Source organism: Condylura cristata, unplaced genomic scaffold (genome assembly GCF_000260355.1).
Source record: "Condylura cristata isolate star-nosed mole 26May11 unplaced genomic scaffold, ConCri1.0 scaffold00032, whole genome shotgun sequence".
In the NCBI taxonomy this organism is placed as follows: Eukaryota; Metazoa; Chordata; class Mammalia; order Eulipotyphla; family Talpidae; genus Condylura; species Condylura cristata.
This window is the reverse complement of record NW_004567133.1, coordinates 16422807-16435016: the sequence shown is the minus strand read 5'-3', so window position 1 is coordinate 16435016 and position 12210 is coordinate 16422807. Positions and strand designations below refer to the sequence as shown.

General features: G+C 62.2%; 1 protein-coding gene across 1 annotated transcript in view; it reads left to right on the top strand.

The window, feature by feature from the left end:
- The window catches only part of ABAT (4-aminobutyrate aminotransferase), a 60012-nt gene that overhangs the window by 21968 nt on the left and 25834 nt on the right, over positions 1-12210 (top strand). Inside the window, exon 2 of the mRNA XM_004692135.2 lies at positions 10413-10510. Coding sequence (XP_004692192.1) covers positions 10441-10510 — 70 coding nt within the window. The 5' untranslated portion in view covers positions 10413-10440. The remainder of the gene's footprint in view (positions 1-10412; positions 10511-12210) is intronic.

Genomic DNA, 12210 nt, shown 5'->3' with positions numbered 1-12210 from the left:
CCCCCCTGCTCTAGCTGGGAGCTCGAGCTCACCCCTCTGTTTCCAGGGAGCCTCCTGCCCCTCCTGTGCTGAGCCCACGCCCTGGAGGGCCCATGACCCAGCACCTCCAAAGAGGGGAGCTGGTGCCCAGAGATGCCTCTAGGATGCCCCGCGGGCTGGCGCCGGGCCTCTGCAGGATAGCACAGAGCAGGCATTTGAGCAGGCGGGAGCTGGGGTCCAGGCTGGGCTGCGCAGGACCCGACACCGGCGGGCGCGTGCAGTGCCTTCACGTGTATGCGTGCACCTGCCTGCGTGCGGCGCGTGTCCCAGCGTGCGCCTGGACTGCTGTCCGTGGTGCTGGGGTGCAGGGGGTGTGGCCTGCCCGTGTGTGCACCGGAGCGTGACTTCCTGTCTGAAGGAGACACACGTACACGACGGGCTTTCAAGGATGCTCCGTGGACACGGTGGGCGGGGTGTGTGAGGCCCAGGCGCCGGCTTCTGTCAGCTGCTCGGCAGAACCACTTCCTGCGTCCATCTGCCTTCTGTGCCAGGAAATGAAGCGAGGTCACCTTGAACAGGCATCTCTGCACGAGCCCCAGCGTGAAGCCTTCTTTCCGTGTAAGGGCTAAACGATGCACACAAGCACACAGGCATGCCTTTCTCTTTGAAGCTTGGGGAAATGGAGGCTGAGTGGGTGGAGATGGTGCATTTGCTTCCTTTCATCTGCAAGACAGAGCAGGTGACCCCGAGGCTCTTGTGTGTGGCCACCCGGATGGCTTAGGCCAAAAACAGGGCGAGAAAGCTGGTACGTGACTCCACTGGCATCTTAGACTTCTGTGGTCACCATTAGGAGTTCATGTTGGATTTTCCAGAAGCAGCCAGTGTCCTCTGGAAGAGGCCCAGGGACAGCAGGGCTAGAAGCACAGTGACATCTGCAGGGTGAGAGGGCAGCCTTGCCGGCAAGGTCCCGCCGTGAGCGCCGAAGCCTGGCGGCCTCCACCCAGGAGGCAGCCTTTCTGCCTTGCCAGCCCTGGACACTTGAGAGGCTTGGGGGCGGATGAATGCTCGGCCGGACCCTGCGCCAGGCGCCCGCGGGGACAGAGCGAGGCCGAGGAGAGACCGACCTCAGGAAGGCTGTGGTCCAAGCAAGAGCAGACCCCAGTCCGTCGGGGCATCCTCCCACTCGCAGGCCTTGCTCCCACCTGCGACCTGCTGCCAGGCCCCTCATCAGCGCCTTTGTCTGCATCGGCGCGGCTCTCGGTCACCTGCCAAAGCCAGAGTCATCCTTTAAGCGGCCACTGCCTCCAGGAGCAGGAGCCTCCCAAGCACAGCGGGTCCGCTGAGCCCCCCTCCCGCCTCCCTCCAGCTCTGGCACCCTGCCCCCCACCCTGCCTCTGTCTCACCGCTGCCCATGCTCTGCTGCTGCTTTTACAAGAACTTGACGGAAAGCTTTGCTGAAGATGAAATACCTGCAAAGCAACCGGCCTGGGTCATTGTCATACAAGACAGAGGACAGAGAAACGGTTCCAGGTTGAAAGATGCAGCGCCGTGCAACGAATGGCGGCCAGTGCGAGCCCCGGACACAGGCGCTGTGTGGGGCGCTAATGTCGGAGCCGCGCACTGCCGGCTGTGGGTCCCCGGGGCCTCTGAGCGGTGCCGCCGAGGGGCAGGAACACATGCTCTTTAAAGACACAGGCTGAAGGACCTGGGGGGATCTGCACAGTCTGCAATTAACTCTCAGATGATGTAGAAGGTAGATGACAGGGAGAGGGGAATAGAGAGCCAGACAGATGACAGATGCGGCAAGAAGTTAGCAGTTGGTGCTGTAGGGTTACAGGTCCTGTTGAGCTCTGCTTGCAACTTTTCTGCAGGTCTGAAAGTTCTTTAAGTGCCCACAACGGGCCTCGTTTTGTGCGTGGATTTCCTGTTACTCCTCAGAGCAGCCTGGGGACGATCGTCCCATTTTCCAGGGACGAAGACAGAGTTCAGGTTCACGCCCAGGCCCAGACGGGCATACAAGCCTGCTCTGCGAGGCAGGTGGTCACTGACCGGCACGCGAGGTGCTGTGTGACTGACAGCCAACTGGTCACGGTGATCCCATCCCATGGCCACACCCGAGGCCAGGGCAAGCCTGCCCCGGGGGCTGAAGCAACTTTTCCCGGGAGGCAACGAGCCGGGGCCCTGCTCAGTGTGTGCTGGGCTTCCCCTCACTGACTCCGGCGTGGCTGGAAGAAAGAGCGAGCAGGAAAGGCAGAGGAAGCCCTTCCCCAGCCGGGCCTCCGTCAGGGGTCTCAGTCCGGCTCCTGGGCCCCGCAGCCTCGAAGGCGCTCCTCCCCAGCCGGGCCCTCACTCCGTGGGGCTCCTCCTGGAATCGGGGCCTCTCTGCTCCCCAGGAAGAGCAGGGACACGAGAGTGGGGTGTCCACGAAGGGGCCACGTGTGGCTGAGGCTGACCGCGGATGTGTGGCGGGAAGGCGCCGGCGGCAGCGGCGGACGGGTCGGGGCGGGGCTGCAGGGGTCGGGGCCGCGCGGCGCGTGTTGGCCCCAGCGGCCCGGCTGTGTGCGACTTTCCGGGTACGAGCCCCCCTGCTGGCGCCCCGGCCTCGGTCTTCAGGCCCAGACCCCGGCTCACTGCGCCACGCTCCCAGCGGTGACCCGCTGTTGCCTCCCGGGAGTGGACCGCGTCCGCGAGACCACAGCGGGGCCCTCAGAGGGAAGTGACAAAGGTCCCGTGAATGACCGGAGCATCCAGGCTGTCAGGCGCACCCGCGCCCCAGCAGCTCCTGCTCCCCACCGCCCGTGCCTCCGAGGCAGCCAGGCCTGAGTAGTCGCACACCCGCAGTCCTGGGCCCTGGCTTGCTTGCTGCGGGCGGGGGATGGCAGCCACCCCGCCCTCGTGGTCTGGGGTCCCGGGGGCAGGCAGGGCCTGTCTGCGGGCGCCCCCGGTGCTCCGCAGCCGTCTGTGGCCCAGAGCAAGCGGTACCGACCCACCTGCCGGGACAGGCCAGGGCGGCGCTTAGCGGGCAGGCGCGGGCGCCCTTCCTGACACACGCCTGGGAGACCCGCTCTCGTGGGCCCTCTCCAGGGAGGGGACCCCTCCCACCCCAGAACAGGCCTGCGTCTCTCCTCCTGAGGGCTGCCTGTTCTTTCCCTGCACTGTGCTCCAGGCTGGGGGGTGGGGGCACCCCGCCTCCCGGCAGACTGCTCACGTCTGCTCCGTGTGGTTCAAGTTCAGTGTGACTTCAGCTGCTTCTTCCTGACGGGGCCTGGCAGGGTGGGGGCGGAGACAGAGCCCCAGAGCCGCTGAGGTTGGAGCCCACCAGCTTCCACTGTGTGGAGCCCTCGTGCGCAGGCTCAAGTTCAGGCTCATGGCTGAGCTGCCCGTGCAAAATCCTCCTCTCTCTGCAGCCTGCCCGCCTTCTAGCGTTCTCTGCACACACGGGAAAGGCCGGCCAGGAGCCAGCGGCTCTGTGCTGAGTGCACTGTCCCCTGGGCCGGAACCCGTGGAGTCCCTTCTGTCCACGGGGGGAGGTTCCATTCTTCCCATTTCACAGATGGGCCACGGGCCCCTGGCGGGCGAGCCGCTTGCCCAGGGCCGCCCAGCTAGTCCACGCACCTGGGACCCCGCCTCTGCACCCTCAGTCTGCACGCGCCTGCTTGCAAGCAGTGTTCTCGGCCCTGCGCGAGTCACTGATGTTGGGGTGATGCTCCGAGAGGCAGTGAGAGGAGACCTGAGTGTTCGGGGCCCGTGCTGCAGAGAAGTCAGGAGAGGTGCGGGACGTGGGGCGGCGGAGGGAGCCAGGCCCACCACAGAGCTTTCTGTCCCAGGCCGCCTGTCCGTCACAGCTGTGAATGGGGCCCTGTTAGCCAGCTGCAGAGGCCCCGGCTCTGGCTTTCTTGGTTGCCATGGCGACCCCTGCACTTGGCTGAGTGGGTCATTGTCTCCCATTGAGTCTGCAGAAAAGCCAGTGTCGGGAGAGGAATGTCCCCAACCTCTCTGGCACTTTTGTCTTGGCCCCAAGAGCAGATCAGAGAGCCGGAGGGAGTTTTTGCACACCCCAGAAAAGACCGGGGGTGCCATTTCTAGGCGATGATATGTGCAGATTTCATGTTCACCAGCTGGGTTGCTGCTGAGTGGAGAGACGAGCCAGATGCCATCTGCACAGGACACTTGGCCCCCGTTGGGCTGTATCCAGGGGTGGCCGCAGCCTGGCTCTGCTCTGGGCTGGGCACAGCAGGGGCCCAGGACTCAGCTCCTCCTCTGCTCACCCATGAGGCAGTTTCTTTTGGCATCACCCACATTGTGCAGATGAGGAATGTTGAGGCACAGAGAGGTTACTTCCCAGGCTGAGGGCACAGAGCAGGTCAAAGAAACTGACTTCACATCCAGCATCTTGCACCCGACTCCCCAATGGTCACCCCAGACTTCTCTCTCCCCGGACCTCTGAGATATTTAACTCCCTACATTGGACACCTCCTTTTGGCCGGGAGTTGGGGGGTCTTGCGCGTGGAGGAGTTGGGGAGTTGAGCGTGAGGTCGGGATTCGTTGTTCTGGGGGATCCTGTCAAAGGGGCTGGGCAGTGGCCATCAGGAGGGGTTGCTGGTCTGAGCACCAGGAACTTGGACATGCCCTTTGATCTCTGAGCTGCAGACTGCAATGACTGGTGGTGGGCGGTGAGCAAGGAACCAGAGTCAGCACTGTCACCTCTGCCAGACTCCCCTGGAACAAATGGAAGGATCTTTCCTCCTCCCTCCCTCCCCCTGTAGGTTTAAACTCTACCCACCCCCCCCATCTCATCCCACCCTCCAAGGCAGGAGCAGAAGCAGATAGGAGGAAGCAGACAGAGCTCATTAGCATCTGTTTTTTAAGGTTTATTTATTTATGCATACAAGAACTGGGGTACAGGTAGAGGTTGGGCGGGTGAGAGGATTCATCCGAAACAGACTAGGGAGCAGAACAGACATGTACTGAAATCCACTGCTGAGGAGAACAGCGGGAGATAGGAAAGGTCTGCCGCGCCATGTGGGTCAGCTCCCTGGCCGGGAATCGAACTCATGCTGCAGTGGCTGCTGAGACTTAACCCCTTGTGCCACCAGGGAGGGCTCCGCCAGGGCTTGGTCTCAATCGGGACGCTGTCCTACCTTGGTGCTTGCTGTTCACTGGCAGGTGGTGTAAACGCAGGTGTGTAAGTAGAGCAGAGCAGCGGGTAAGTCTCAGAGGAACAGCTGGTAAGACTCGGTCTAACTGGATTGCGTGGTCAAGTTGGGGAGATCAGGTGAAGATTTGATTGACGGCTTTTAATAACATGACAACAGGACAGGAGATACCATGGAGGGGTCCAGAGTTAGGGGCACTCGGAGGGCCTTCATCTGCATCTTCACTAAAGGAGAGGTGGGAGAGGTGGGTGGAAGGGGCAGCTAGACCAGGTCTCCCCACTTGCTTTGCGGAGACACACAGTGAGAGTTCGCACACTCAGGGCCTGAGACCTAAAGTCCCTCCAGCGCTCCCCGTGGCTCCCCATTGCCCCCCATCGCTCCTGCTCTGCTCTATGCATTAGTCAGCGTGGCTCTGAACGTCATGCAAGAGGCGCCTGCTGGATGCCAGCCTGCCTGTGGCCCGCCACCACCATCCAGCTCCTGATTGAGCCATCTGCTTTGATTTCAGTATAGACATTCCCAACCACCTTTCTGTCCCACAAATTTAAATGGGGGGGGGGAGTGTTCATGATTCGTGTTCTAGGAAAACTACGTGCCATCAACTGAATCAGCAGGATGGTGTCAGACAGATGTGAAGCCCGTACCCCAGGGGTGTTCGCTGACGGGGAGGGGAGTGGGGCTGGGACACGGGCTGAGGGGGCGTTGGGACTGCCAAGCCAGCCTGCCCCCACTCACATGCGGGGTGTCTCCAGCCTCCCCTGGCCACAAACCTTGGCTATGCCTGTGCCCTGCCCCCTCAGGGATCCCCAGGCCCCCACCACCCTCACGCTGACTTACAGTGGGGTCACCTCCCAGCGCGCAGCCCCAGGTCGGCAGATTTCTCGGGGGCGTGGAGAAACAGGGCTTGTGCCAGCCACCCCTGAGGAAAGTGGGGCCCAGGAGCCAGGTGCAGGACGCCCCAGGAGACCCTGCTGCTCCCCGCTTGCTGGACAAGTCTCAGAGCCAGGGGCTCCTTAGAAATGAGGGGTCAGCCACCCACACTTTAGTCCTGAGGAGACAGGCCTGGGACTAGCTTTGGTTTCTGAGCCAAACAAGGATGGGCAGCCGCGTGGCAAGGACAGCGGATGTGGAGCGGGCGGCTGCCGGGTGCCCACACGGGCGGGCCCCGGGGTCTCTGGGTGAAGGAGCCACAACCCCCCCCGGCCGGCGGCCAGGAAGGCGGCGGCTGCCTGCCTGTCAGCGCCCTCGGGGCCCCTTCTCCCCCGGCCCCATCTTGTTTTACTCCTTCCCCCTGTCACTGAGACCCCACTGGCACGAGCCCGCTGTGAGCAGACGGCTCGGTGCCTGTCAGTACCTCACGAGGTTGTGCCGTCATCACCGCCTGGAGTCGCAGGACGTCTGGATTTCAGGCGACAGGAAGCCCCACGCGGCTGCCTCCCCCAGCCCTGCAGTCCGAGCGGCGCACGCCGGGCTCCCTGGCCGGTGCGTGGGCGCCTCCGCGTGGACTGGCCGCGGCGCTGGGGCTGCTGGGCGCACCCGTCGCAGCGTGGTGCGCCTCGTTCCTTCTCGTGGGGAGAGGACGCCTCGATGGGGCTCAGCTGCCTTTTGCTTTTCCTTTTAGCCCCCAGCGAGCACGGGGTTCTCTCCACCGGGGCAGCCCGGGCTGGTGCTGCTGGCTGCGTTCACTTCCTGTGGAGTTGCGGGGTCCCCGACTCAGTCTGTGTTTCACTTTCTGAGCACCCCCTAACCCCAAGCGGTCACGCCAACCCTAAGACTGGGGTTTCGGGGCCCGCGGCTGCGGCCCTTGGCCTGTGCCCCCCCTGCCGGGGGCCCCCCTCAGCCACCTGGCTGGCCCCAGCATCGCCCTAACACCCGCGTGGTAGTCAGGTTCCCCCCACACTCGCCAGCTGAGCAGAGCTCTAGACCCAGGGCAGAGCTGGGCTCCCGCCCCCCAAGAAGGGCTGTCGCAGGCCCCTCCCAGCCCCCCATCTCCTGTCCCGCCTGCTGCTCTCTGTTCCCGCCCAGAGTTTGCTGCGGCCCCCTCCCCTCCATCTTCTAGGACGATGGCTTGGCATTTACTGTTTGTCTGCGGTGGAGAGACGTGCCTGGCGCTGCCCGGGGGCTGGGCCAGCAGGACCCCAGCCCGGGGCTCTGCGCTCTCCCGTAGCCGCCTTGGCCGCGTCCCCTTCTACAGAGGAGGAAACGGAGGACAGGGGGTCCCTTAGCAAGCCCAAGGGCACACGGCTCTTGGCTGCTGGAGTCTCCCCACTCTCAGGGTGAATTCCAGGGTCCCCACCGGCAGCACGCCCGGCTCCCTGAGCCTCCCTGGCTCCTTGCTCAGACCAGCACGGCCGGCTCCCTCCTGCCTTCTCTGGAATGAGTGTTGACAGTGAACTCAGAATGCTCATTTACGTTCTTACCAGCTATTTTAAGGTTTTATTGACGTTGTGGGTAAAGTTACCTGGAACATTCACCGGCCCCAACCTGTCGCCGCCTCTACCATCCCTCCTCCGCCAGATCGTGAACTTCAGCAAAAGGGGTGTTTATGCACCTCCATCGCTCCCCAACCAAAATAATGCCTCTCCTTGCCAGGGCAGGAGCCCGTCCGGCTTTTGTCAGGGGATGGGCAGGCTGAACTGGGGACACCTGGCGTCCACCGCCCTCCCCTGTCTGCTGGCTGGAAGATTCTGTGCAAGAGAGAGTGAGTGACAGGATCTGCTCGCCAGGGGCCAGGCGCCCTGCTGCAGGGTCACCACCATCCAGTTGCCAGGTGACATTCTGTACTGAAAGTGTGTGGTGTGACTCGGTTTTGCAGAGTATTCAGATGTTAACGTGCCAGTCCCCGACAGTCACCATTTCAAAACCGCGGTCAATGGAAATTGGGTTGTGTCCTAAGTGCTGTCGCTGGAGAGAATGCTTCTAAACCAGAGCCTGCAGCTACTGCAGCGGCCGCACCTTGCAGGGAGTCCGGTGCTCTGGAGTAGGTGGGCAACCCTTGCAGGCCTCAAGGCTGGAGCCTGAGCTCCGCCCGCACCTTCCAAGCCCGCGCTCCCCAAGATGCCACGACCTGTGGCCGAAGCCACACGACTTCCCTCCGAGCCAGACCGTGTGCATCCTTCAAACCCTGCACCTACCACAGGCGGGTGCGTGGCAGAATTCATCACTGAGTTGTCAAGAGGAAGGGCGAGGGCTTTGGGGTCAGAGTCCCACCCACGTCCCCCAGGAAGCTTCGCCTCCAAAGGGAGATGGCTTCTAGGTTTGGGCTCTGCTGTCCGGGCCGCTGCGCTATCATCAGGGACTCTGTTTGCCAGCAGCAGAAATCCCCTCAGGAGAACTGCAGGTCACGAGAGAAAAAAGCCAGGGGTAGTTTGCTGAAGTTTCTTACAGAGGCTGCTGGGATAAAACGCATCTCTTTTATCACGTCTCCCTCCAGAAGAGCCCAGGACCCCAGCTTTCCTGTTCACCCCCAGGGAAAGGGGGCTCAGGGCCACCCCACAGGTTCAGCTATGAGTACAGCACCAGGACCCAGGGCTCCGGGCACCAGACAGGCCCCCCAGCCAGGACCCCCTTTCTTGGTCTCCCCCTCCCCTCTCTGCTCAGGCCGCCTTCTCCGCCACAGGGACCCCACAGGGATGCTGCCCGTCACCGGATAGAGCTGCGGCCCCACAGCTGTGGTCACACAGACCTGGCTGCCGGTCTGCGTCCCTGTGGACAGACCAGGGGGTGGTGGCGAACTAAGGAGGTGGGTGTGCTGAGCAGATACCCAAGAGCCGCCCCCTGCACCCGCCCCCCAGGCACCTCCATCACCTCACCAGTGAAGATGGGGTGATGGCAGCAGGCTATGGGGTGACGGGGGCGGGTATGCAGCCGAGAGCCCCTGCGTAGAAAGTGCTCAGTCTGTGTAGAGCTGGGGGGCAGGGCTGCAGCTAGCTGGTCCGGTACCCTTGCGCCCCCCGAGGGCCCAGCTCATAGGCGGTACCAGGAAACCAACACCATGTGTGAGTCCCCAAGTCAGTGCCAGCTGCCTCCCTCCTGCATCCGACCCGGGCTTCTAGTGGAGCATCCAGACACCCACCAGCTCTGGCCGCCTTGGTTGGGTCAGGCACCCCCGTCTCTCCTCATGCATGCACTCGGCAGGCTGAACCCAACCTGCACCCTCCTGGGACCTCTGGGTCCATGGCGCTTCCCCTACTCTGTCATCAAAGGTTCAGAGAACTGGGTGGACCCTGCATCCCCGTGTCAGAGAACACGTCTGACTAAACTGGGGTGGGGCACACCTGAGTTCTATTTTCGGACTCACCACTTAACCGCTCTGTGCCTCAGTTTCCTCACCTGTAAAAAGGGGCCTGCAGCATTGTTGTGGGTGATAGTGAAGATGAGCAGGACTGCAGGTAAAGTGCTGTGGCGGCACACAGGAAGGACTTGGGAAGCAGGGTCCACAGGTGCAGCGAGGGGTGAACTGTTCTATCATCATTTCGAGATGCAGCACAATACAACTGAACGTGCATGCACCAAGTCACAAAGCAGTGCTCCCCAAGAAACCCCGACAAAAGATGCGGAGGGGCATCAGGAAGGTGGCTGGGAGGGGGCTAGGAGAGGGGAGAGGCGATGCAGGAAACAGCGGGAGTGGGTGTGCTCTGGTCTGTCATGCCAAAGGCAGCCAGCAGAGCCAGGCCCTGGGGACTGAGGGGCGGCCAGGAGCGGGTCAGCACACCTGTAAAGGGGACGCCGAGGCCCCTGGCCCCAGGGTGCTAGGGTCACATCCAGGACTGTTCCAGTTTCCAAGCTGCAAGTCCCACAGCAGGGTGCTCACACCATCCCTAGCAAATCTGGGGTTGTTGGTTGTGCAGGAGATGTACACTCCACAAAATGGTCACCAGAGACTCCTCTGGGTCCTCGGGATCCTAGACCAGCGGAGGGCCTGTGCAGCGGGGGCAGGACAATGACGGCGTCCACTCTGAAGCTCCCAGCTGGGTCGGTCATCCCCCAGGACACAGGCTTATGGCTTGTGCCCGGCGGACGACGCCCTGACCTGTCAGCTCCCGAGCGCACACAGAGACCGCCAGCCACCTGCAGCCGCTCGCTCTGCTTCCCACCTGGAGAACGGGCCTAGTAAGCCTGCCTGGGTGGGATCCGGCTGAGGGGAGCACACCTGGCGGCTGCTGATTGTCACCGTTGTTGAGTACAAAGGACCCTGCAGCCCAGGACAGTGGCGGCTGCTGGGTCAGAGGGGGTCCTCTTCCCGGCCTAACTTTCTGGTCTCCTGGTCTCTTCCAGGGCGGGTTCTGTTCCTAAAGGAGAGATCATGGCCTCCATGCTGCTCACCCGGCGGCTGACCTGCAGCCTCCCGCACAAGTACTGCCCGCTCGTGCCCGGTAAGCCCTTGACAGGTGCTGGTCCTCGTGGGAGACAGTCCAGACGGGCATTCCGGGGTCAGCCCTCAGGGGTAAAGGGACTGGCCAGCCGGTGATCGTGGGCTGTCCACTATCCCTCGTCCCCTGTCCCCAGCAGCAAACCCTCCATCTATACCAAGTGCTCCTGTCCCCAGTGGGCAGGTCTGAGTGGACAAGGTGTGAGGCCAGCGGCCAGGAGGCCCAGGCTGCATCCTTGCCTCACAGGACATAGGGGAACACTCAGCAGAGTTGCTGCCGGGTCCCTGCTGCGTCAGCCGAAGGGCCAGCCGTGCTTCAGAGCACAGGAGAGGAGGCGCGTCCGGGCCGTGTCCCGGTCCCTCCTCCACACCCCCCATGCCGGCAGGCCAGCAGCACGGCTCTCTGCCGCCCCGTCTCTCTCAAGGCTTCCAGCTCTCTGCCTCCCCTCCCGGCAGACTTGGGGCGGCCCGCCAGGTGGACCTCATGAGCCCTCCCCCACAGTGGCCCCACCGGGAAGGCGGATTCCATTTTACTGGTGAGAAATCGGGCTCAGAGAAGCCAACTCATTCTCCCAAGCTCACACAGCCCCTTGAAGGCAAGGCAGTCTGACTCAGCTGCTTCCTCCTCTTGCCTCCAGGCTCCCTGGGCGAGAGGGGCTGGCCCAGCCCCCCTGCAGGGGCCCAGCACCTCCAGGCTGCCCCCAGGGTCACAGGGGCCTCTGAGGCCAGTGGCTGGCCCAGTCCTGGGTTTGCATGGAATGCTGGTGTCGCCACCAGGAAGGGGGGTCGCCGCTCCCAGGCTTTACTTGGGAACAGTTGTCATGTCCAGAGAAGCTGCAGGGGCAGTACCGAGAGATGCCAGGCCGCCCGCCCCTCAGTCACCACCACCGAATGCTCTGTCACAACTGAGAAATGACCTGCGGACGTTACTCCTTCCAAGCCAGGCTGCTATTTGGATCTCACCAGCTTGTCCCCTAGTGCCTCGGCCAGCTCCCCCAGATTCTGTGACCACATCTCCTGGCCTCCTCTGGCCCGTGACCGTTTCTCTGTTTTCAATTGTTTTACTTGACCTTGATGGCGTCAAGCGGTTATTAAGTGCTTTTAAGGTTTTGTTTTGCTTAATTGTAAAAGAGAAGCGTATTCATGCTCACCATTCATAATTTTAACTCATTATGTTAAAAATAAACCAAACCCAGAATGATACAGGCAGGAGCCCCCTGCTGCCCCCCACACCCGGGTGAGCACCTACTGGGTGGGGAGGATGCGGAGAAAGGAGCGCCCCCCCCCCCCTAGGGCTCCAGCCAAAGGGACTTGAGTACCACCTTTGAAGGTCATTCTCAAGGGCACCCCAGCTTCCCCAGAGACAACACAAGAGATCAGTGGCTGGAGACCACAGGCCGGCTTGGGCCTCCCCAGGGGCACACAGTCTGCTTCTGGAAAGGGGGACAGTAAGAGCTGCCCCTGCGCCCCTGGGTTCTTGCGCAGAAAGAAGAGGCGCCTGGGAAAGCATTCTGCTTCCTCAGTGGGAGGGGGCGTGCTACTTCCGCTTGCAAACTTGGAAGCAGTAAATGCCCAGAGGGTCTTGGCTCTGCCTTTTGTAGGCCAGAACGGATTCTTTTGGCCATTTGTGCTAGATTTAGAGGAAGAATTTTTTCTTTTCTTTTGGCTGATCAACTTGGCATAGCTGGTACAATACATAGTTTT